Source organism: Xenopus laevis, chromosome 5S (assembly GCF_017654675.1).
Source record: "Xenopus laevis strain J_2021 chromosome 5S, Xenopus_laevis_v10.1, whole genome shotgun sequence".
Lineage (NCBI taxonomy): Eukaryota > Metazoa > Chordata > Amphibia > Anura > Pipidae > Xenopus > Xenopus laevis.
The window spans coordinates 52,256,107-52,280,292 of NC_054380.1; the positions used below are offsets into that span (position 1 = coordinate 52,256,107).

At 41.5% G+C, this 24,186-nt stretch overlaps 1 protein-coding gene across 5 annotated transcripts in view; it reads left to right on the forward strand.

Moving 5' to 3' along the window:
* Positions 1–24,186, forward strand: part of LOC108717901 (centromere protein J) — a 114,031-nt gene that overhangs the window by 68,896 nt on the left and 20,949 nt on the right. For all 5 annotated transcript variants that reach the window (XM_041564547.1, XM_041564546.1, XM_041564544.1 and 2 more), the window contains 2 exons: positions 16,311–16,414; positions 16,502–16,648. In XM_041564547.1, coding sequence (XP_041420481.1) covers positions 16,311–16,414; positions 16,502–16,648 — 251 coding nt within the window. The remainder of the gene's footprint in view (positions 1–16,310; positions 16,415–16,501; positions 16,649–24,186) is intronic.

A 24,186-nucleotide genomic window follows, 5' to 3' on the forward strand; every position in this document is an offset into this window, starting at 1 on the left:
TAGGCCTACAGAATGCCTATACGATATTGGTTATCCACCCTATCAAATACCTTCTCTTGATCCAGAAAGAAAGAAAAGCAAGAGATAGACCAGTCCTTCTCGCAAAATGTAGTAAGTCTCGGATCAGAAAAACAGTATCAAAAATTGTACGACTGGGAACTGTATAGGACTGTTCAGGATGAATCACCTTTGCCAGCACAGATTTGAGCCTGAGTGAGATAACTTTGGCACTATTTTATAGTCTGTGCTGAGCAGTGAGACTGGTCTCCAGTTCTTAATAAGGAGGAGATCCCCCTTCTTAGGGCTTCAGTTAGGACCCTATGAAAATCAGGCCCAGAGTATCCCAGAAGAACTCTACGGTCAGAATACTGACATTCTCAGGAATACACAATTGTGGTCTGAGAATGGTGCCAATCTAATGGTGCTTGACTGGGCTTGTGACATGAGATGGTTAGACATATATATCTTATAAATCCGGGATTGAGAAACATGACCATCTCTCGCCCTGACATAGGTGAATGCATCCATCTCTGGGTTCTGTTCTCTCAAGATGTCAACCAAGGAGAAATGAGCAAAGTTAGTTAGTTAGTTCTCACAAAACTGACTCAGAGGAGTCCCTTTTCTTGTCAATGGTCTCCATATAGGCTGACAAACTTTCAAAGAAGAGTGCCCTCTCTGGTCCAGTAGTAGGGGCATACACATTTATTTGATAACATGTTCTACTTGACTCCTGGACCCGAATATGTAATAGACAGCCAGAGACGACAGAGTTGACACTCAGCACCTCTGGCTGGAAGGATTATGAGAAAAGGGTCACCACCCAACATGACGTCCAAGTGACGGTGATTAAAAGAGACCCTGTCCTTCCACTCCAGATGCCAGGTTGCTTCAAGCTCTGGAGAGGTATGGGTCTCTTGGAGGAAACTCACAGAGTACCCTCCTTGACAAAGAAAGGAGAGTACCTGAAACATTCGGAAAGGGTTCAGACAGCCATTTACTGAGTTTTAGGAAGTGCTTTAGCCCTCATCAAGGTAAACAAACATTTTTGTGAAACTTCATTATACTGAGATATTCCGCTGTTCCATAGTTCGTGGCCTCTTTTATGACCTTAATGTATTGTCTAACAGATTTGATAACTAAAGGCAAATCATGCCACCTCTCCAGCGCCATATGCAGCTTCTTCTCTAATTTAACACCAAGGGTGCACTGAAGAAACTTTTTGAGTTCCTCAGCAGGGATGATTGGGGTAGAAGGATTTGCCACTCCTATGTCAACCTCCTCTTTGATGTTCCCCTCATACATGAGTTCTTCCTGGCTAAGGGATTGATCATTTCCTCTCTCCACTAGAGCTGGTGGAGAGAGCACAAAATGTTTAAAAAATGTCTGGCATTTTGCATAATCAAAATTTTTATTTCTGCTGGCACTTAAAGTGATGACGTTTGGGTGTCATGTGACTTTAATGTCTTCATTGCGCAGGGAATGCATTCAATTTAATTGCGCATGCCCAGGGCTCTTGGAATGGTTGTGCGCATGTGTACGCCCTGAGATGGGGATTTTTATTAAAAGGCGGATGTTATATACTTTCAATCTACTTGTACTTGGCAATAATTTGGAATTTGATTTCTAAACTATTTCACAATGAAAAGTTTCTGGTAAGCAGAGAACATATTGACCAATACTTTGAGTTTTATTTGTATTTTAACTTTAGTTCTCCTTTAAATAATGTATATTAAAAGTTGCTGAGAAGAACATGTTCTTTCATTATAGAAAGTAAAAAAACATTTTTTGGGTTGAGATCCTTGTTTAATTTGTTAATTTTATTTGGAAGTTCTGCTGTATACTCAATGTGTGATCCTTTGTAGGAAGATTCTTACATTTGTAACAATATTTGCTTTAGAATACAGTATAATAGTGTTCAGGGTAGGACGGTTAGATTTAGGGAGGCCACTAATTCCCAGCTGAAAGGACAATAATCTTATACTTTAAAATGGTGGTTGGACTCTTTTTGAAAAGGCAAAGCCAAACTAAACCTATCCAAATGTAAAATTATTGTCCGCCCTAGTCCCCACTCTTTACCTGGTATGCCTGAGCAAATGTTTTTCCAAGGAGCTTTTGCCATTGCCATTGTATTTAAATATTAGGCAATCATATATATAAGTAACATTAAAACCATATGCATTTTTATTTGGTGTATATAAAACAAATTAAACTGGGACAGTTCTCTACTTCAAACAATATCTATTATTTTCAGACACAAATACAAATGTTCTATATTGATTACAGTGCCTATCTGAATAGAACCAAAAAAATTACCTTCATGTAAATTAAAAGCTTAAACCTGCCAATAATACTGCAATGCAGGTTCTGGACTTTGCAGTAGCCACAGGTGGGGAAGTTGGCAGAAACATAGTTACCTGTACATAGTCACATAGTTAAATCGGGTTGAAAAAAGACAAAGTCCATCAAGTTCAACCCCTCCAAATGAAAACCCAGCATCCATACACACACCCCTCCCTACTTTCACATAAATTATATTTACCCATATCTATACTAACTATATAATTTAGTATCACAATAGCCTTTGATATTATGTCTTTCCAAGAAATCATCCAAGCCACTCTTAAAGACATTAACAGAATCAGCCATCACAACATCACCTGGCAGTGCATTCCACAACCTCACTGACCTCACTGTAAAGAACCACCTACGTTGCTTCAAAGGAAAGTTCTTTTCTTCTAATCTGAAGGGGTGGCCTCTGGTACGGTGATGGGGTAAAAGGTCCCCTGCTATTTGTCTATAATGTACTTGTAAAGCGTAATAATTTCCCCTCGCTTTTTTCCAGAGAAAACAAGCCCAACCTTGACAGTCTACCCTCATAATTTAAGTCTTCCATCCCTCTAACTAGTTTAGCTGCACGTCTCTGCACTCTCTCCAGCTCATTTATATCCCTCTTAAAGGGAATCTGTCATCATTTTAAACTTTTTTTTTTTTTTGCCTTTTTATAAAAAGTACACCTCACTAAACACTGTCTGGCAACTAAAATGTTAATTCACAAATTCATACACAAGTTATTACAGTTTTTATTGTGTCATGGGGGCTTCCATATTTGCTCATTATACATTCATCAAGCGCTGCACTTACAGCAGGCACGGCATTACCTGTGTGCTTGGAGGCAGCCAGCCTCTGTTGAAAAGCCAAGTCGCGCTACGACATGAGATCCTTCTGTGTACTCCCCCTCCCCTTCTGTGTACTCCCCTCCCCTCTCTGCTCATTCGTGTTATGTCACCAGGAGAGCGGTCACATGGTCTGCAGAGCAGCTACTGCTTTTACTTTCACACTTCCTGTCTGCTCTCCAGCGTCCACGAGCAGCCCTTCTCACACAAGTGGCTATAACAGCTCCTGTCCTCCGGTAAATTTACAGCTCTGCATTCCATTGAAGTAACGTTTGCAGAGTTGGGAGGGGGGAACTTTTACTCATTGCTGCCTTCATTTGTTTATTTGAGGCTGGTTACAAGATAAGGTGATAGAGCTGTGACCGTGTTCCCTCTGCTTTCCCACCCCCACACAGACCTCACTGTGCCTGCAATGTTTATGTTTTGATTAATTACCTACTGCCATCCCTCTCCATTTATGAACTATACAAAGTAGCCCTGAACTATTTAACCCTTCCTAGACTTTATCGTTTCCCCCCTGCTTCTCAAGTATGTCCTTATTTTTTCATTGTTCTGTTCCCTATCATCAGTCTTTATAAGGTCACAGAACAACCCCTCAGTGACTTCTAATATCCTTATCATTTACAGTAGGGGGTACATTATCCCTTATAATACATGAGTGATACTCAGAGTTCCCTGTATAACTCAGCCTGCAGCCTTGTGCCTTTATATGGTCACAGAACAACCCCTCAGTGACTTCTAATATCCTTATCATTTACAGTAGGGGGTACATTATCCCTTATAAAACACGAGTGATACTCAGAGTTCCCTGTATAACTCAGTCTGCAGCCTTGTGCCTTTATATGGTCACAGAACAACCCCTCAGTGACTTCTAATATCCTTATCATTTACAGAAGGGGTACATTATCCCTTATAAAACACGAGTGATACTCAGAGTTCCCTGTATAACTCAGTCTGCAGCCTTGTTTTAGTCAAAGCAAAGCACTGGTAACAGCAGGCAGCTACAGAGCTCCTCTCAGTCCAATCAGCAGAATCCTTCTGAAGAGCTGTCAGTGAAAGCTGTTATCTTGATACCTGCCTATTGTTCAATTGACAGGCTAAGCAAACAAGGCTCTGTTTACATTACATCAGCTGGTAGGAGGGAGGGGGTGATATCACTCCAACTTGCAGTGCAGCAGTAAAGTGTGCCTGAAGTTTATCAGAGCACAAGTCACATGACTGGGGGCTGCTGGGAAAATGTCAAAATGTCTAGCCCCATAGCAAATTTCAAAATTAAATATAAAAAAATCAGTTTGCTCTTTTGAAAAACGGATTTCAATGCAGGATTCTGCTGGAGTAGCACTATTAACTGATGCATTTTGTAAAAAACATGTTTTCCCACGACAGTATCCCTTTAAGGACTGGAGTCCAAAACTGCACTGCATACTCCAGATGAGGCCTCACCAGGGACCTATAAAGAGGCATAATTATGTTTTCATCCCTTGAGTTAATGCACTTTTTTATGCAAGACAGAACTTTATTTGCTTTAGTAGCCACAGAATGACACTGCCCAGAATTAGACAACTTATCTACAAAAACCCAAGATCCTTCTCATTTAAGGAAACTCCCAACATACTGCCATTTAGTGTATAACTTACATTTATATTAGTTTTGCCAAAGAGTTGAGAAGGGAGTGTCTGCGGCTTACAGAGAGTGGCTGCCTGTGCTGATTGATCTTCTGGGCCGGTTGGGGCTGCATGCTCGCACTGTGTTCCTTCTAAGCATATACATTCGATCTGCCCGGCTCCTCTGCTACACTGCTGGTGAGCAAATTATCCTAGGGGAGGGGGAGGAATTGGGGATGTGCTGTCTGTGCAAAGGATCCGGAGGGGTGCTGCTGTCAGAGCAAGTGATCCTGGGGGAAGGCAAACAATCCAGCACCAAAATGTAATTTTACCCCTGAGGACTCTTAGACTGTTTGCCCCTTTAAGTTTGCTGCTCTACTTTTACTGCCTGTTTCCATGCTCCTTTGTAGTTGCTGCATCTCTCAATCTCTCTGCCCCTGGTTGAGTTATAAGTTATTTTACTGTGACTGGTGTGCTTACAATGAATTAAAAATTGATTAAACAAATTAAATGTTCACTGAATTTTTAGTTTATTAATAAATAACAAGTTGACTAAATGGAATGAAGTACTGGTTTTTATAAACTGTGTGTAATTGTGTATATAGCTATATATTTAGACATATAGCTAAGATAATGTTTACCTACTGCTTTCCTTACCCCGTCTGCTTTCCTTACCCCTTCACATTCCCATCAGTCCCTGCCCTAGTGATCTTACAAATTATCTACAGTAAATACATACATATTAATAACATTGAAAGGGACACTGCAAATATTTAATTTAATTTGTGTTTTTTTTTATAGATGAGTAAAAGTTAAGTGATTAACAATTATACTGTATGTGCCATGATTTAACATCTTTCTAATATTGTTGCTTTTTTGTTATTAAGCTTATTTAATAGTTATTGCAACTTAATGTTATTTAATAGTATACAAATGAAAATGTTTACTTGGTATGCATTGCCTTTATTTTCCCTTGTGGGCTTTTGTATGTAAATTGGGGGGCCCTTCAGATCAGGTTCTCTGGTGGGCCCCAGGTGCCCCAGTCCTACACTGTAACCTTGTATTCATCAACATTGAACCTCATTTTCCAGTTTGCTGCCTAGTTTTCCAACTTTGACAAACCACTCTGCAAGTGGCAGCATCCTGCATGAAACCTATAGTTCTGCACAATTTAGTATCATCTGCAAAAATAGAAACATTACTTTCAATGCGCATCTCTAGGTCATTAATACACAAATTGAAAAGCAAGGGACCTAGTACAGAGCCCTGTGGTACTCCACTTACAACACTGGTCCAATTAGAAAATGTTCCATTTACCACCACTCTTTGTAGTCTATCTTTTAGCCAGTTTTGTATCCAGGTACAAATACTATGGGGTAAATTTATCAAAGAGTGAAATTCCGCAGCTCACAATTCATTTTTATGGGATTTTGAAAGGCATATTTATCAATGGGTGAAAGTGAAAGTTCACCCTTTGATAAATACACCTTTAAAAATCCCATAGAAATTAATGGAAAGTGGCGGAATTTCACTCTAGTGGCGGAACTTCACTATTAACTTCACTCTTTGATAAATATACCCCTATGTTCCAGGCCAACATTCCTTAATTTAACCAGTAACCTTCTGTGTGGCACTGTATCAAATGCTTTAGTATACTCTGGGTAAATCACATCCACTGCCATCCCAAAATTGAGGTCCCTACTTACTTTCTCAGAGAAATTAAGTTAGTCTGGCAAGATCTATTATGCATTTAACCCTATAGCTTTGTGGCTGAGAATGGGATCCCTTTTTCAATAGCGGCACCACATTAGCAATTCGCCAGTCTCTCGGTACTAGGCCAGACCTCAAAGAATCCTGAAAAATTAAGTAAAGAGGTTTGGCTATCACAGAGCTAAGCTCGCTTGGTACCATGGGATGAATACCATCTGTATCTTTTGAATTTCCTCATGTGTGAACCATGCATCATTAGTTGTATTACTAGAATTGGGACTATTATGAAGGAAACCTTCATTAACTGGTTCCTCATTTGTGTAGACAGACAAAAAATATATGTTCAGAATCTTTCCTTTATTTTGTTTTCATCAACCAGCTGACCCCCCTCTGATAGTAAGGGTCCCACCCCTTCCTGCTTAATCTTTTTTACTATTAACATATTTAAAAAATAATTTTGGATTATTTTTACTGCTTGCTGCAATTTCCTTTTTCATATCAATTTTAGCTTGCTTGCACGATTTATTGACCTCCTGGCAACTTATAAATGATTCAGCTGTCCCAGCTAACTTGAACGCCTTAAAAGCACGCCTTTTCTTACCCACCTCAACACCAACACTTCTATTCTATTATCTAAAAGGTTTTGCTTTGCAACGACGTTCCTTGCTTACAAGGGGAATATACTGACATGTATATTTATTAAGCAGCATTTTAAAGACTTCCCATTTTTGTTCTGTATTTAATCCTGTGAAAAGCATTTCCTACTTAAAGGGATACTGTCATGGAAAAACATGTTTTTTACAAAATGTATCAGTTAATAGTGCTACTACAGCAGAATCCTGCATTGAAATCCGTTTTTCAAAACAAGAAATGGATTTAAAATTTGCTATGGGGCTAGACATTTTGACATTTCCCAGCTGCCCTCAGGTCATGTGACTTGTGCTCTGATAAACTTCAGTCACACTTTACTGCTGCACTGCAAGTTGAAGTGATGTCATTACCCCTCCCTCCTACAAGCTGCTGTAATGTAAATAGAGCCTTGTCTGCTGAGCCTGTCAATTGAACAATAGGCAGGTATCAAGATAAAGTCCCACTGACACCACTTCAGAAGGACTGAAATAAGATAGTCCTGTGATCACTGCCCCCACTTACGTTTCAAAAATAGATAAATAGATATATATATATATTAATATATATATATACAAGAGTCCTCTGCACTCAACCCATTATCAATATATTTAAGACAGCGACATTTTGTGCATACTGCTACTGAAAAATGCCTTACCCCTTAAACAAAACAGGGATTGTTTGTCCATATATTGCAATATATTTAAGCTGGCCAACTACGTCAAAGTCATCCCATATCTGGCCAGTCCTATGCTCAATTTTATCTGATTCATTAAGAACTCTATTGCTTCATTATACATTTTACAAAGGGACTAGGTTTTACCTGCAACTTACTTGCTGCTTTCAAAGTAAACCCCCATACTTGGCTGCCCTTTTATTAGACACCAGTGGGATCACCTGACTATAGCTGGGAAGGGTGGGAGCTACAACATGGAGCTGGTCACTGCTCCTGTATAACTATAACAAACAAGGGAAAGTTGTGCTCACCACTATTTTTTAAAACCATTAGGTGGGGGTGCAATGAGGCTGTGACCACAAAATACATATAGTCAAATACAAGAGTCCTCTGCACTCAACCCATTATCAATATATTTAAGACAGCGACATTTTGTGCATACTGCTACTGAAAAATGCCTTACCCTTTAAACAAAACAGGGATTGTTTGTCCATATATTGCAATATATTTAAGCTGGCCAACTACGTCAAAGTCATCCCATATCTGGTCAGTACTATGGTCAATTTTATCTGATTCATTAAGAATTCTATTGCTTCATTATACATTTTACAAAGGGACTAGGTTTTACCTGCAACTTACTTGCTGCTTTCAAAGTAAACCCCCATACTTGGCTGCCCTTTTATTAGACACCAGTGGGATCACCTGACTATAGCTGGGAAGGGTGGGAGCTACAACATGGAGCTGGTCACTGCTCCTGTATAACTATAACAAACAAGGGAAAGTTGTGCTCACCACTATTTTTTAAAACCATTAGGTGGGGGTGCAATGAGGCTGTGACCACAAAATACATATAGTCAAATACAAGAGTCCTCTGCACTCAACCCATTATCAATATATTTAAGACAGCGACATTTTGTGCATACTGCTACTGAAAAATGCCTTACCCTTTAAACAAAACAGGGATTGTTTGTCCATATATTGCAATATATTTAAGCTGGCCAACTACGTCAAAGTCATCCCATATTTGGGCACTGTAAAAAATATTTTATATAGATAGTTTATTATATTTGTTAATACAAAAATGAATGGCAGAAACACAGGAGTACACTCCCAGGACTGATGACAGGGAATAGAAAAAAAGGATAAAATAAGGAGGACATACTTGAAAACCAGGAAAACTTAGGAGGAAGTCGAGGAAGGGTTAAAATAGCTCAGGAGAAAGGAGGCAGTAAGTAGTTAATGAAAGTATTGCAGGCAGGAAAGGAGCAAGGTCTGTGTGTGGTGGATAGCAGAGGGAACTCACAGCTCCTTTTTCTTCTACGTCCCTCCATGTCAGTACACATGGGGCATTGCCCCTCCCAGACCTGGAGGTAGGACCTATAACATAGCCAATCAAAATGAATCATGACCTATAAGACCACATGACTTCCTCCTCACCACAGTTATTTTTTGTCCTACTGGACAGGGAGGTAGGATCTCCCTCCTCACTTTTTATTTTTTTTGAATTTTGAGAGAAATCAAACACAGTTTTTGTTTTTCTTTTGTATTTTCTTTTGTTTATTTATTTATTTATTTATTTATTTATTTTTTACTTCTGTGTAGACACAGAGGGATGATTCCCAGGTAATGGAGAAGATTTTACCTGATGCCTCAAGACGCATAATCTGTAAATTATCGCTTATTGGGAAGAAATGCAGGTGTGGGCATATCCATGGTCCTAGCCCTGTGCTAAAATAGCCCCCCTGCTATATGCCCAGCGAGGCACAAGATTCAATCTAGTGCTTTTTGGGAAGAGACACAGTTGTGGGCTTCCGACATTATTACCTGTGAGCCTTTTGTTTTTTCTTCTGTATTTTTATTTATTTATTTATTTTTGCTTATTTTTTTACCTCTGTGTGGACACAGAGGGATGATTCCCAGGTAATGGAGAAGAATTTACCTGATGCCTCAAGACGCATAATCTGTAAATTATCGCTTATTGGGAAGAAGTGCAGGTGTGGGCATACCCATGGTCCTAGCCCTGTGCTAAAACAGCCCCCCTATATGCCCAGCGAGGCACAAGATTCAATCTAGTGTTTTTTTGGGAACAGACACAGGTGTGGGCTTCCCACATTGTTACCTGTGAGCTTTTTGGACTCCCCTTTTCTTTTGAGTTATGTGAGACTTTACAGAACTCTACAGAACTTCTGCAAAAGGGCCGTGGGTATGCATATGGGCTAGTTATAACAGCCTGAAGCTGGTGAGTATGATTCTTCATTATCTACTGTGTGTAGTGCACTGGGAAGTCTGCATGCTAATTAGCTAATTATGTCCCTCAGCTGAGAGCTATTGGGGCTTTGGCTGTAGTTTCCATCCAGCTAATTAGCCACTCTGATAAGGTGCAGGTGTGCCTTCGCCCCGTTGCTATTGCTGTTTAATATTTTAAGCCTTGTATGAGTGAACCTGCATCCTCTGTGCAGACACAGAAATTATATTGGCTCATGTTACTAAGGCACCTCCAGGAAGGGCTAGAGGTTGCACTGATCAAGCAATATGGCACCTCCTTCCTTCTTATGAGTCTGCTCTTAACAAGCAGTGTTCCACCTGGATATTCCTGCTGACAAGCCTGAGCTATCTGGTAAGGTGCCTGTGTTCCCCTGACTTCTTGTATTATCTGAAGTCTTATGTTGTGAGCTGGCGTCCTCTGTGCAAAATACAGTATTGGCTCTTGCTACACTTTAAGTACTGGCTGGTGAATCCCTCTGCCTAAGCAGTGTGGTACCTGAATCCAGAGATTTTGATTTTTCAGTATCCATTGTGTATTTGAAACATTAATTTCACTGGGAAGTCTGCATGTTAATATGCTTAATATGTCCCTCAGCTGAAAGCTATCAGGGCTTTGGCTGGAGTTTCCATCAAGCTAACTAGTCACTATCTGGTAAGGTGCAGGTGTTCCTTTGGCCCCTTTGCTATTGCTGTTTAATATTTTAAGTTTTGTATGGGTGAACCTGCATCCTCTTGGCTGACACAGTGGTTATATTGGCTCATGTGCTCAAGCAGTATGGCACCTCCTTCCTTTCTTATGAGTCTGCTCTTAATAAGCAGTGTTCCACTGGACTGGATATTCCTGCTGACAAGTCTGAGCTATCTGGTAAGCTGCCTGTGTTCCTTCTTTTATTATATGAAGTCGTATGTTGTGAGCTGGAGTCCTCTGTGCAAAATGCAGTTACACAAGGTACTAAGTCTGCATTTTAATAAGCTAATTATGTCCCTCCGCTGAAACCTATCCAAATTCTAGCTGAAGTTTCCAACCTGCTGACTTTTCAATGCTGTCAGGTAATGTGCAGATACTCCTCAGTTTGCTACTGTTGTTTCTATTGTCCTCTGTGCAGACACAGAGGTTATATTTGCCTTTTATTACACTGGGTGCTTGCAGGGTTGGCTGGAGGCTTGCACTGCTGAAGCAGTATGGTAGCCCCTTCCTTCCTTACATTGAGTCTGCTCAGTGCTGTAACCTGATGTCATTGGGCCCCACAGCAAATTCATTTTAGGGCCCCTAACATATCCAGAGGTTGTGCTTTTTTACCAATAGGTATTGAAATTGCTCTTTATTTGGGCCTCATGGGTCCCTATACCTTTTGGGCCCACCTGCAGCCGCAGGGTCTGCTTCCTCTTTAGTTACGCCCCTGAGTCTGCTCCTTAGAAGCAGTCTGCCACCAAGGATCTGTCTGGATTATTCCTACTGTCTAGCGCATATTATCTGGTTAGGTGCCTGTATTCCTCTGACTTCTTGTATAGTTGTCATCTGAGGTCTTAGGTTTGTGAGCCCGAGTTCTCTGCGCAGACACGGTAGGCAAGTGTGCTCTTATTACACCTGGTATTTCCAGGACTGGCTAGGGGTTTGTTCTGCTCTAGCAGCATTGTGCCCCATTTTTTCCTATGATGTTTCCACACTTAACAGGCAGTGTTCCGAGTTATATGGTGTCTTTTTGTAGTTATACTACATCTACTGAGTTTTTGTGACTGTAGGTTTCCTTTCTTTAATTGTTGGTAGATTAAAGGGCACTTACTGTTATGTCTATTGGCACCTTAACATGCTTGAAGCCAGCTTGTAGTCTATGGCACTTTGTGTGGCCTCGGGCATCTCGCCAGGGAGCTGGGTTTGTGTGGCCTCTGGCTTTCAATATGGCCCTTGGCTTGGGTTAGAGTCCTTGTTTTGGTCCATGGCTTTTTACCATGGTCCTCGGCTCCTGGGTCTGCTGGCCTTTTACAAGGGCCCTTGTTCTGCTGGCCTGTTGCATGAGCCTTTGGCTCATGTGGTCTTTTACCCTTGGCACATTTGTTTGGTTGTCCTTTTACCTGGGTTATTATGGCTGCGGGCCTGTTTTCATGGCCCTTAACTTCATGGCCCCTGGCTAAGGTGGCCACTAGTTTTTATTATAGTCCTTGTGGGCTTGTGGCTGCCAGTCTTGGCTGTGACCTATGGTGCATAGGTCACCAGCCAGGCTGTGGCGGCTGATAGGCATGGTTACTATTCTTGCTGTGGCTCTTGGTGGGCATGTCTGTTTGCCTTGCGGAAATCTTTGGCAGGACAACAGCCATTGGTATTGTCTTGTCTGCAATCCTGGCAGGTATGGTTCTGGTTACACCAGCAGTAGGCATAATTGACTATTTGGTTGGATCTAGCATGGGTTGTACCATCAGCTGGTGTTTGCTCTGAGTTTCACAGCCCATAGCTAATTTTGTTGCTGATTAGTATTCAGCAGCTGATGTTGGTCATATGTTGGCTTACAGCTAACCTTTTCTTCTGCCTTACATGCATTGTTTTTGGTCTTGTATGCCACTGCTTATTATCAATAAGGCTGGCTTGTGGACCAGGGTTTTGCAAGTTCAACAACTGACGTGCTCCGTTGTTGCATGTTTGGAAATTGACTTTTGTGTCAGGTGCCAGTGCAGTTGGTTACCTTGTCCCTAAGGGTGGCATTCACAATAGCTGTCTTATTTACTATTGCTTGTGTATTCGAATTCCACTCTGGTTTTTTGCAAACACTTCAGCTGACGGGCATCTTGGCCTGCTAGTGTGACAATGGCCTTGCACATCTATGTTGGAATACATAATAGCTGGCTGGTCCACCACTGGTTGCATGTATGGTGGCTGGCTCTCTGCCAGTGGATTGTGCATCATTGCTGGTTGGTACCAGTTTTTGTAGGCTATAAGGTTCTGGCATGCCTGATTTTGGATTGTGATCCCAGCTGTTGGCTGGTTCAGTAGCTTCTATGTATGGTCACAGGTTTGGTTCAGTAGCATTGTGCAGCTTGAGCTGTAGTGGCCTCGGCTTTTGTGGGTGTTTTCTAGAACTGTAATTGGCTTGGGTCCCATTGCTTGCTTGTGTAGCAGTTGGCTGGGGCAACAGCATAGCTTACTGGTAGATGGCTTAAGTCACATTGGTTGGTTCAGCAGCTTATCCTTGTGCTGTTGTATACCCAGTTTAGATTTGGTGGTTGGTGGAGCTACTGGGCTGTACCAGCATGATTTATGATAACCCAGAGTTGGGTGTTCATTTAGTTAAGTCTTCATTAGGTATTATTAGCATGGAGTTAGTGGATCTTGGACTGATCTCTGGTGTAGAGGTGACTCCGGTCAGCACTGGTTTGAGCTGCTTCCATTAAGATGCAGGACCAGGCTAATGTGGGCCAAGTCTTTTTAGGGCCACTTGCTATTGCTGAGGATCGTGTATTTCTCCAGCACTGGTGATAGATGCATTCAAGTTGTGTTTAGTTTCTGATCTGATTGATTTCCTGGTGGTTTCTAGGGTGTTTTAGTTCTGAGATGGCTATTGCCATCATTCTGGTTTTGTCCTAAGGCACCTTTTTTGTTTTAACAGTTGCAGGATTTTTGTTCTTCCCCAGGTGGGGTTTTGTCAGATAACCATATTGCAGGTATCCCTCTAGTCACTGAGGGAACCTTTTTAAACAGAATATGTTTATTCTTAATCTGCAATGCTTGATCCTCAAGTACCGGTCTCTGTAATTTTGTGGTTGATTTTGTAGCTCTTGTTAATCGTTTACCATGTCCTAGGACATGTTGTTCTTGTGCCTTTTATCTACCCTTTTCAGGAGATATACATTTTATCAGCTCCCCTGTTGGATGGATGTGATGCTGGCCTTTTCTCAGGGCCTCCTTAGCATCAGTTTGGTTTTTGCATTATGTTGGTTATTCCCACCCCTTGTTTTCGGTGCATGGCTTGGTAGATCCCATGTGTACTGACATGGAGGGACGTAGAAGAAATAGAGAATTTTACTTACCTACTTGACGTAAATTCCTTTTCTTCTAGTCCCGACATGTCAGTACAGGGTTTCCCATCCCAATTATTTATTTTGGTTACTGTACTGCTATGGCAAAAGTATAACTGTGGTGAGGAGGAAGTCATGTGGTCTTATAGGTCATGATTCATTTTGATTGGCTATGTTATAGGTCCTACCTCCAGGTCTGGGAGGGGCAATGCCCCATGTGTACTGACATGTCGGGACTAGAAGAAAAGGAATTTACGTCAAGTAGGTAAGTAAAATTCTCTATACCTCATCTAGTATCCAGTAAAACAAACTAAGAAGGCAGCAAGGAGAGAAAGTTCCCCCCTCCAAAGGAAAGCAGAGAACAAACTTACAGAACAGCAGGAGCTTTTATAGTGTCTGTGGGAGGAGGGGCTGCTAGTGCAGCTGTAGAGCGAAAGTAATTGCTTCCCTGCAAACCATGTGACCTCTCTCCTCCAAACATCACACACATGGGCAGAGAGGGGAGGGGGAGTGTACAGCTAGATTCTCATGTCGTAGTGCGACCTGGCTTTTCATTACAGAGTGGCTGCCTCCAAGCACACAGGTAATGCTGTGCCTGCTGTTAGAGCAGCCCAGGATTAATGTGTAAAGAAATGGAAGCCTCCATGACAAAATACAAACTAAAATAACTTATGCATGGATTTGTGGATTAACATTTTATTTGCCAGACAGTGTTTATGGATGTGTGTTTTTTATAAAAATGCAAAACGTTTAAAATGACGACAGATTCCCTTTAATATGTTGCAGAGATGCCCTTATACTGTCAAAGTTTGCATGTCTTAAACTTAGTGTTTTAGTTACTCCCTTATAGAATTGCTTCTGCAACAGAATCTCAAAGGAGACCATGTTATGATCACTATTCCCTAAATGCTCCCCCACACAAATGCTAGAGTTCAGTATTATTATTTAGTACAAGGTCCAAAAGAGAGTTATTCCTAGTAGGTTCTTCAATGAGCTGGAATAAAAAGTTGTCATTCAGCATATTTACAAACCTACTAGATTTTTCTGTCTTGGCAACCCCATTACCCCAGTCAATGTCTGGATAATTGAAGTCACCCATAGCAACAACTGGACCCAGCTGTGAAGCCGCGTTTATCTGCAAGAGTAGATGGGCTTCATACTAGTCACTTATTCGAGGTGGTTTATAGCATACACCAATGATAATTCACTTTCTAACCTTTTGCCCAGTCAAAATCACTACCCAGAGATTCCACTCCCTAACCAGTGCCAGCAATGGTTATTTCTTCAGTGCATGGCTTTAATTCAGGATTAACATACAAACACACTCCTCCACACTTTTTAATCCCTCTGTCCCTCCTAAAAATGGTGTAACCATTTAAATTCACAGTCCAGTAACATGTTTCATCCCACAGGTCTCAGTGATACCAATTATATCATCATTTTTAGAGCATGCAATTAATTCTAGGTCTCCCATTTTACCTGACAAACTCTGTGCATTTGCCAGCATACAGTTACTACTTTTACTTTGAAATTTGCATTACTTAGTGTAGAATTATATGTTAAGTTAGTATTATTCTGTTTTCTTTGTAACAGAGGGGCCTGCTTAGCTGGTAAACTGTATGACCCCCTCACTCCTCCCCCATGACCCCTTACTAATCCCACTGCCCCATCTACCCCAGCTTCCCCATAATTCTTTATCTCACCCACCCCCCTTGCCTAGTTTAAACACTCCTCCAACCACTTAGCCATTCTTTCCCCTAGCACAATGGACCCCCTTCCATTGAGGTGCAAACTGACATGACTGTATAGGTTGTACCCCAAGGAAAATTCAGCCCAGTGCTCTAGGAACCCAACCCCTTCCTTCTTAGACCAAGACTTGATCCATGCATTTAACTCCCTAAGCTTCTGATGTCTTCCTAACATTTTATTAAATTTCAGAAAAAATTACATTGAAAGACCTTGCCTTGATCTTAGAACCGAGATCCCTGAAATCACTCTTTAAGGTCTTCTAACTACCATTTATTTTGTCATTTGTACCGAATGCACTAAGACAGTTGGGTCATGTCCAGCCCCACCGAATAATTGTCATTGAAGGGCTAGTCCTGCTATAGCTGCACTTCAGATTTATTCTTAAATTATCTGTTATAAATATTTACTAATTAAAGCTCAAGTTTTTACAAAATACTTGACATTTAATATGTTAACTGTCAACTCCATTAATGTGATTATTTTATTCATTTATTTTAGGAAGATCATCATCTTATTCTGGTAGCTCAGATGACAATCCAGTTATTTCTGTAAATAATCAAGAGTTACTGCACTCATCACAAAACAGAGACTTGGAAAACCAGGTATTTGTAGCTTAGTATTGTCTTCCCACTGGTACCTACATTGCAAGTATTTTATGCATCATTACATTTCATAAACATGTCCCATAGGAAAGTAAAACTTCAGAAATAAGAAAGATGCAAGTGCAGCAGTCTTGGGAAAAAGAAGGGGTTAACACAAACAAAACACAAAAGCACAGCGTGACCCCTAATGGAAGGAAAACTCCTGTGGACTATACCCTGTGCTCAGAAGTAAAGGTATGCTATGATTGTTCTCATTATATCATTGTAGTTGAGCATAATTTAATTTTGCTAAAATGATTCCTAATGAATCCCAGCTGAAGTTGTCTCCAGGGTCTGTCCCTTCTATAACATAATTATAGAATGGACAGACCCTGGGACCTCACATGTGTGTGATTGTTAGGGTCAAATCTTTGAGTACAAAGGGATTGTCAGCTGCAGAAAGATAAGCATTGCATGCAAGAGAACAGATGCAAACACTAGAGTATCTCTTTATTCTGTTCTACCATATAAATGAACAGATCCTTTATTTATGGACCAAAAACTTACATAACTAGTTAATGATTACACTTTAAGATGGGTTAGGGTGGTTTCCCACAAGAACCAATTAGAAGAGAATATTCAGTTTCAATAACAGTAGGTATGGATTGACCTAGTCCTGTATAAAAAGACCATCCCTGAGCAGATGTTTTATTAAACAAGCATTGTTTGTTCAAGTAGATTTAGAATGGATGGTACTTTCCTAAGATCATGTCATGATGCCATGTAATGTGGTTTCTGCTGGATAGAAAGATTTTATCCAAAGTAATACTACACAACAGTATAATAGATATGATATATGTGTTTATAATAAAGGCAACCTATCATTCCCCCTTTTGGTCACACCCATAACAAAAAAAACCCCATTAAATTGAAGTGTGAAATAGGAATGGTTCACATCTATCACAGATTTTGAATTATCAATAAATAGTGTTCCTTTAAAATCATCATCATCATAATCACACAAACATGTGGTAATGCATGCTGTGATGAGTGCGTGTAGCTCAGATTCTTGAGCTGACATGTGTGGAGGTAGACTCTGCTGAACTACAGTCATACGAAAAAGTTTGGGAACTCCTCTCAGCTTGCATAATATTTACTCCACTTTCAACAAAAAAGATAACAGTGGTAGGTGTTTTATTTACCAGGAACATCAAAATACTGGGGTGTTTTCTGAACAAAGATTTTAAGTGAAGCAGTATTCAGTTGCATGAAATTAAATCAAATGTGAAAAACTGGCTGTGCAAAATTTTGGGTACCCTTGTTTTTTTGCTAATGTGAATGAATGTAACTGCTCAATACTGATTAGCGAGATCCATCAACAAACAATTCAAGATCAGGATTTAACAAAAGTTCATCCTTTACATTATCAAATCCTTATACCTCACTTTGCATCATTTCAAATGTACATCAACATCATCCCCCCCATTTTTAGGTATTTTCAGGCAGAGTTGAGGACATTACATCTTTTGATCATTAGATTTGATGCTGTTAGTAAAGCTACTTCATACTTTGTTAGTCTTGCTGCTAAAAGATGTTTAGTCTGTACGCAATTTAAGATTTCTATTATAGAATGAGGGACCAATTGACAATTAACTGGTGACCCTATTTTTTATGAGCACCCAAACTTTTTCATATTCCTCACTTTGTACTTTTATTCCTTCAATTTGCTGTGCACTTAGAGGGTATTGGGGTAATTTGGGCAATATGATTTCCTCCTTTTGTTTTATGTGCACCGGAGGAACAGACAATATTCCTTCATCATATTTACCTTTTGCCCACAGGGACTCAGGCACCTCTTTTAGTTCATTTTCAATATCCTCAGTTGTCTGCTTGGAAACTATCATTAACAAAACAGCAGCAACAGCATTAAGAACATTATAAGCTAGGGGGCTTGTGAGGTTAACTTCATCTTCAGTGAATTCTATACATGCATGTATTTGTGATAATATATCTGCCCCCAATAGATTTACATGTACAGTATCAGAAACCAACAATGATGTTACAAGTTCTAATTTCCCACCCACTCTTACAGATATTGGTTTAGTTTCCTTCATTTTTTTGTAAAGGAAAACCTAGCCCCCCCCAAATTACCTTTTTGTTATTCAATAATTGGGTTGACACTTGATCAGCTTTTACTACAATCTAGGTCACCCCTATATCCCCTAGACATTTCAAAGTAGCATATGGTGCCTCTAGAAGCCAGAGAGAGACAATTGCCTCGGGGGGGGGGGGGCTTGGTTGGTTGCTACACAGGTTAGCCACCACTAAGTGGACACAGGTTGACTTGTTTCCTAGGTTGACTCTTCCCCTGCCACAGAATCCATGGTGTTTTTTTTGGCAGGAAGATTGTTCACCCTTTATTTTTTTTTTCAGACCCTTCATCACCCGTCTGTTTGAGGCTGGTGGCACGTGCCCAAGTTTTATTTAAAGGGGAACTATCGCAAAATTAAAAATTTGTAAAAAGAATCATTGCATCAAGTTATTAAAATGTCTAAATATAATGTATTAAAAAATGTATAGTCATTATAGTGAATCTATCTCTAGCTGCTTCTATCCTACCTGCCTCTGGCTAGCTCTGAGGTTGGGTCGGGTTTATTTGCCTAACAGCTCTGTCCTCTCTCTCATTGGCTGTTCCTGCTGTCAGTCAGTGCTGTGTAAAGATCCATAGCTCAGTTTCTTCAAAGGCTCCTTCGTTCCGTTCCCTTATAGATTAATGAAGAAACTCCTTCTCTCCCCCCCCCCCTGAGCCAGTCCCCCCCTGCAGCCAGCACCCCCATCTGAAAGCAGCATCCGTAGTTTGATAAGTTTAAAAGCTCCGTTCTCGTTCACAGAAAGCTGCTCTTCCTCTACAGCTCCCCCTCACTAAGCATGTGGAAATACAGGTGGACTGGTAACTTTCCTTACAATTTTTCTCCCCTGCTGCATATTAGTTTGTATGTGAGTAGTGAGACACGTGAATGTGCTGTGCCAGTTTGATTTTGTTGCTTATCTAATACCCACATGTCTCACTACTCACATACAAACTAATATGCAGCAGGGGAGAAAAATTGTAAGGAAAGTTACAAATATGTTCAGCGCTGGAACAAATTATTCCAATCATTCAAATTGTTCTAAAAACTACAAAGGGTTAATAATTTGGTCCCTAAGAGTATGGCACCCACATGTCTGGCTTTTCCCAGAGCAGTCCATCTCTTTGCACATAAATCTGTAATTAGAATTGTTATTTAACTAGGACAGAGACCTCTGAGGCACTTAGTATAAAGAGATCAGTGGGAATAGTACTATGTGGCATCTAAAAGGGAGCAAGTGGAGGCTTAAATTTACTAAATAAACTTAATGACAATGGGTGTCCCAGATTTCAGTTTCTGTGTTGTAAAAGCCCAATGCAAGAGTGATGTATCCTCTAAAATACAATATGCAAAACAAATGAATCAGCACAACAAAACACACAAATGCCATTTTGCTGCCAAAGGGACCAGTATACATTGAGATAGTACAGGTATGGGATCCTGTTATTAAAAAAAAACCTCCGAATTGCAGAAAGGAAGTCTCCCATAGACTCTTTTAGACTCAATTTTTTTTGCTATTGCTCTGTATAAACAAAACAGTATCTTGTACTAGATCCAAACTAAGATATAATTAATCCTTATTGGAAGCAAAACCAGCCTGTTGAGTTTATGTTACATGATCTTCTAGTAGACTTAAGCAGCGCCGTTTCTGACGAAGGAGCCGCCTGAGGTGGCTCCTGCAATGCCGCCCCCCCCCTCGCCGACTTACCTGTCGGGAGGAGAGGCAGGAACACTATTGCGCTCTCTCGCAATAGTACAGCCGAATTTTTGGTTTAAAAAACAGAAAGGTGCAGGAGCGGCTTTTTTCCACCCCTGGAATCCTCTCTAGCGCTGCCGTCTGAGGTTCCAGAATACTTTGGACCTGGGGTTTTCCGGATAAGGGATCTTTCCGTAATTTAGATCTCCATACATTAAATCAACTCAAAATTATTTTAAACATTGAATACATCCAATAGGATTGTTTTTCCTCTAATAAGGATTAAAGGGGTTGTTTCCTTTGGGTTAACTTTTAGTATGATATAGAGAGTGATATTTTGAGACAATTTGCAACTAGTTTTAATTTTTTTTTATTAATTGTGGGTTTTGAGTTATTTAGTTTTTTATTCAGCAGTTCTCCAGTTTGCAATTTCGGCAATCTGATTGTTAGTAAGAAGAAATAGTGCCTATAGTAACAGTGGATAATAGTCTCTGGGAAGGGAGTGTTACTGTGGAATAGCAGGTATAGTTGGGATAGATGGTGCCTATAGTAACAGTGGATATTAGTCTCTGGGACGGGAGTGTGACTGTGGAATAGCAGGTATAGTAGGGAGGGACATTTTCTAGCACATGCTCTCCAGAATGGATCCTAGGGGTATTAATGTGAAGCTATTAGCTGACAGCATTTTGAACCTTTCAAAAATAGTTGAGAATTGGTCCTCTACAAGCTCCAACACTGGGCCTCTAGGGTCACATCATTTAACAAAACAAGGACACAGCAATTCTGCTACTGAACAGACATTTCAACTTCCAACAAAACCCAGCCAAGTTAATTCTACTATTAATCAGGGGGCGTGGCTACCAGCTAGATGTGAACAGACGCACTTGCACTGAGCTCCGTAGCCTGAAGTCCTACATCATCCTGATTTTACTGTGTGGAGGGTATCTTTGCTGGTACAGTGGAGAACGACTGGGAGCAGTTACCACCTAGACAGCTGATGGGGCAAAATCGGGCGCAAAAGCGTGCCTCGGAGGCCGCTGCCAAGCTGGGAAAATTTGCCCGGGAAGGAAAGGCAACCCAAGATGGCGCCTCATCCTCAGGGCCCAGCTCTCCACGCGCTGATGATCCAGCTTCGCACTCTGAAGTACCGGAGCCTACCCTTGCTGATCTTCTGATGGAGATTCGATCCACCAAAGATACCTGCGCGGCACTTATTACCTCGAAAACAGAGGAAATAAAGGTGGACTTGTCTATAATCAAGCATGATATGCAGAAGATCAGAGAGCGGGCGACGGCTGCTGAACATAGGATTAGTGAGTTGGAGGACGCCTGCCTTCCCTTACCTGATCGTATGCAACAACTGCAACATGCGATGCAGCAGGCTCACCAAAAGGCCGACGACCTGGAAAATAGGCTCCGTCGGAACAACCTCAGATTCGTAGGTTTCCCTGAAAACGCAGAAGGGGACAACACGGAGCAATTTCTTGAGGCCTGGTTGACGGAGCTGTTCGGCAGGCAATCACTCTCCACTACCTTTTGCCATCGAAAGGGCCCATAGGGTCCCCACGAGGCGCGGGCCGCCAGGGGCCCCCCCGAGGCCGCTGATTGCCAGGCTTTTGAACGCACGGGATCGTGACAAGATTTTGGTGCTCGCAAGGCAGAAAGGCGAAATCCCATTCCAAGCTGGCCGAATATCCATCTATGCGGACTTCTCCGCAGAAGTGCAGAAGCATCGGGCCCAATTCCTGGATTGCAAGAAGCGCATGAGGGCGCTAGGCCTCCAATACGCCATGCTTTACCCTGCGAGGATGCGGGTTATTGCCGACGGCGCTACACTCTTTTTTGTTTCACCTGCAGAGCTATCCTCTTGGCTGGATGGCAGACGGCAACGGGATGACAGCGTGCAACCAGCTCCCCAGTAAGCTGCCCATTAACTTTAGCAGTTACCGATTTTCTTTCCCTGCCGCACCGGGTCTTTCTGCATCCCTCCCCGTGAGTACTGTTGTTATATGCTGCCAATGTTGATTCCCCTGGGGAAGGACGGTTTTTCTCTGTTTATTTTTTTTATTTTTTTATTTTTTTTTTTTAAGCTTATACTGACATTCTGCTTTTGGAACCGGCTATGGATATTACCTTAACTCTACCTGTGTGACCTGGTTTGTGTGGGGGCTCCACCCTAGTTTATTTTTTTCACTCAGGACTTTGACATGGGCTACGGAAGGAGGGTGCCACGTGGTGCTCAGCAACTTGTGCTATTGTTTACAGCTCCTCAGGAGTTACTGCACTGGTCACCCCAGTGTAACCAATTTTTGTGTTATGGGTACAGTTCTGCCTAATGTTTGGGAGATAGGTAGAAGGGGAGGGCAGGGTCAGGGGAAGTTTAAACTGTTTGTTGCTAGGATGCTAAGTATTAGGTTCAGAATGCTTACAACAGGTAATATTGTTGGCTATTGGTATATGCATGTACGGTCACCATTGAACCACAGACCTCCATGATGCTGAAAATTATGAGTTGGAATGTCAGGGGCCTTAACCACCCTATCAAACGAAGGCTGGTTATGGATCTGGTTAAACGCAAGAATATTGACATAGCTCTATTTCAGGAAACCCACTTAACTGGGAGCAAAATTCTAGCTTTGCGGAGACCCTGGGTGGGCTGGCATTATCATGCCACGTATAGGTATAGTAGGGAGAGATGGTGCCTATATTTGCAGTGGGATAATAGCCTCAGGGAAGGGAGTGTGACTGTGGGATAGCGGGTATAGTAGGAAGAGATAGTGCCTATAGTAACAGTTGGATAATAGTCTCTGGGAAGGGAGTGTGACTATGGGATAGCAGGTATAGTAGGGAGAGATGGTGCCTATAGTAACAGTGGGATATTAGCCTCAGGGAAGGGAGTGTGACTGTGGAATAGCAGGTATAGTAGGGAGAGATGGTGCCTATAGTAACAGTGGGATAATAGTCTCTGGGAAGGGTGTGTGACTGTGGGATAGCAGGTATAGTAGGGAGAGATGGTGCCTATAGTAACAGTGGGATAATAGTGTCTGGGAACAGAGTGTGACTGTGGGATAGCAGGTATAGTAGGGTGAGATGGTGCCTATATTAACAGTGGGATAATAGTCTCTGGGAAGGGAGTGTGACTATGGGATAGCAGGTATAGTAGGGAGAGATGGTGCCTATAGTAACAGTGGGATATTAGCCTCAGGGAAGGGAGTGTGACTGTGGAATAGCAGGTATAGTAGGGAGAGATGGTGCCTATAGTAACAGTGGGATAATAGTCTCTGGGAAGGGTGTGTGACTGTGGGATAGCAGGTATAGTAGGGAGAGATGGTGCCTATAGTAACAGTGGGATAATAGTCTCTGGGAATGGAGTGTGACTGTAGTAACAATGGGATAATAGCCTCAGGGAAGGGAGTGTGACTGTGGAATAGCAGGTATAGTAGGGAGAGATGGTGCCTATAGTAACAGTGGGATAATAGTCTCTGGGAAGGGAGTGTGACTGTGAGATAGCAGGTATAGTAGGGAGAGATGGTGCCTATAGTAACAGTGGGATAACAGTCTCTGTGAAAGGAAGATATTCCCAGTAGTTGTAGGGCAATCCAAAACTGCAGGTTACACACATTACACACACCCATTACACACAAGTTAAGTCAGTGTTAAGTAGTGTTTACCAGAACTTCAGGTAGCACATACTACTGCTAATTTTATTGCATAGACCTAGATGCACACTTGGGGTATGGGTCTTCAAAGGAGCAAGCAACACCATTAGAGTAAAAGTGGTCATACATATGCAGCTGTGCTTGTTTGGAGAGGTTGCCAAGCAAGCGGATCTTGCCCTGATATGCCCACCTTGAGTGGGCAATATAGGGCTGATCCCTTCATGTGCCCTAGGGCCCAACAATGCAGGAGATCAGTGCGAAGACTGAATCAACAAACAGATGTGGTCCTTGATACGGCTGCATTTTTTG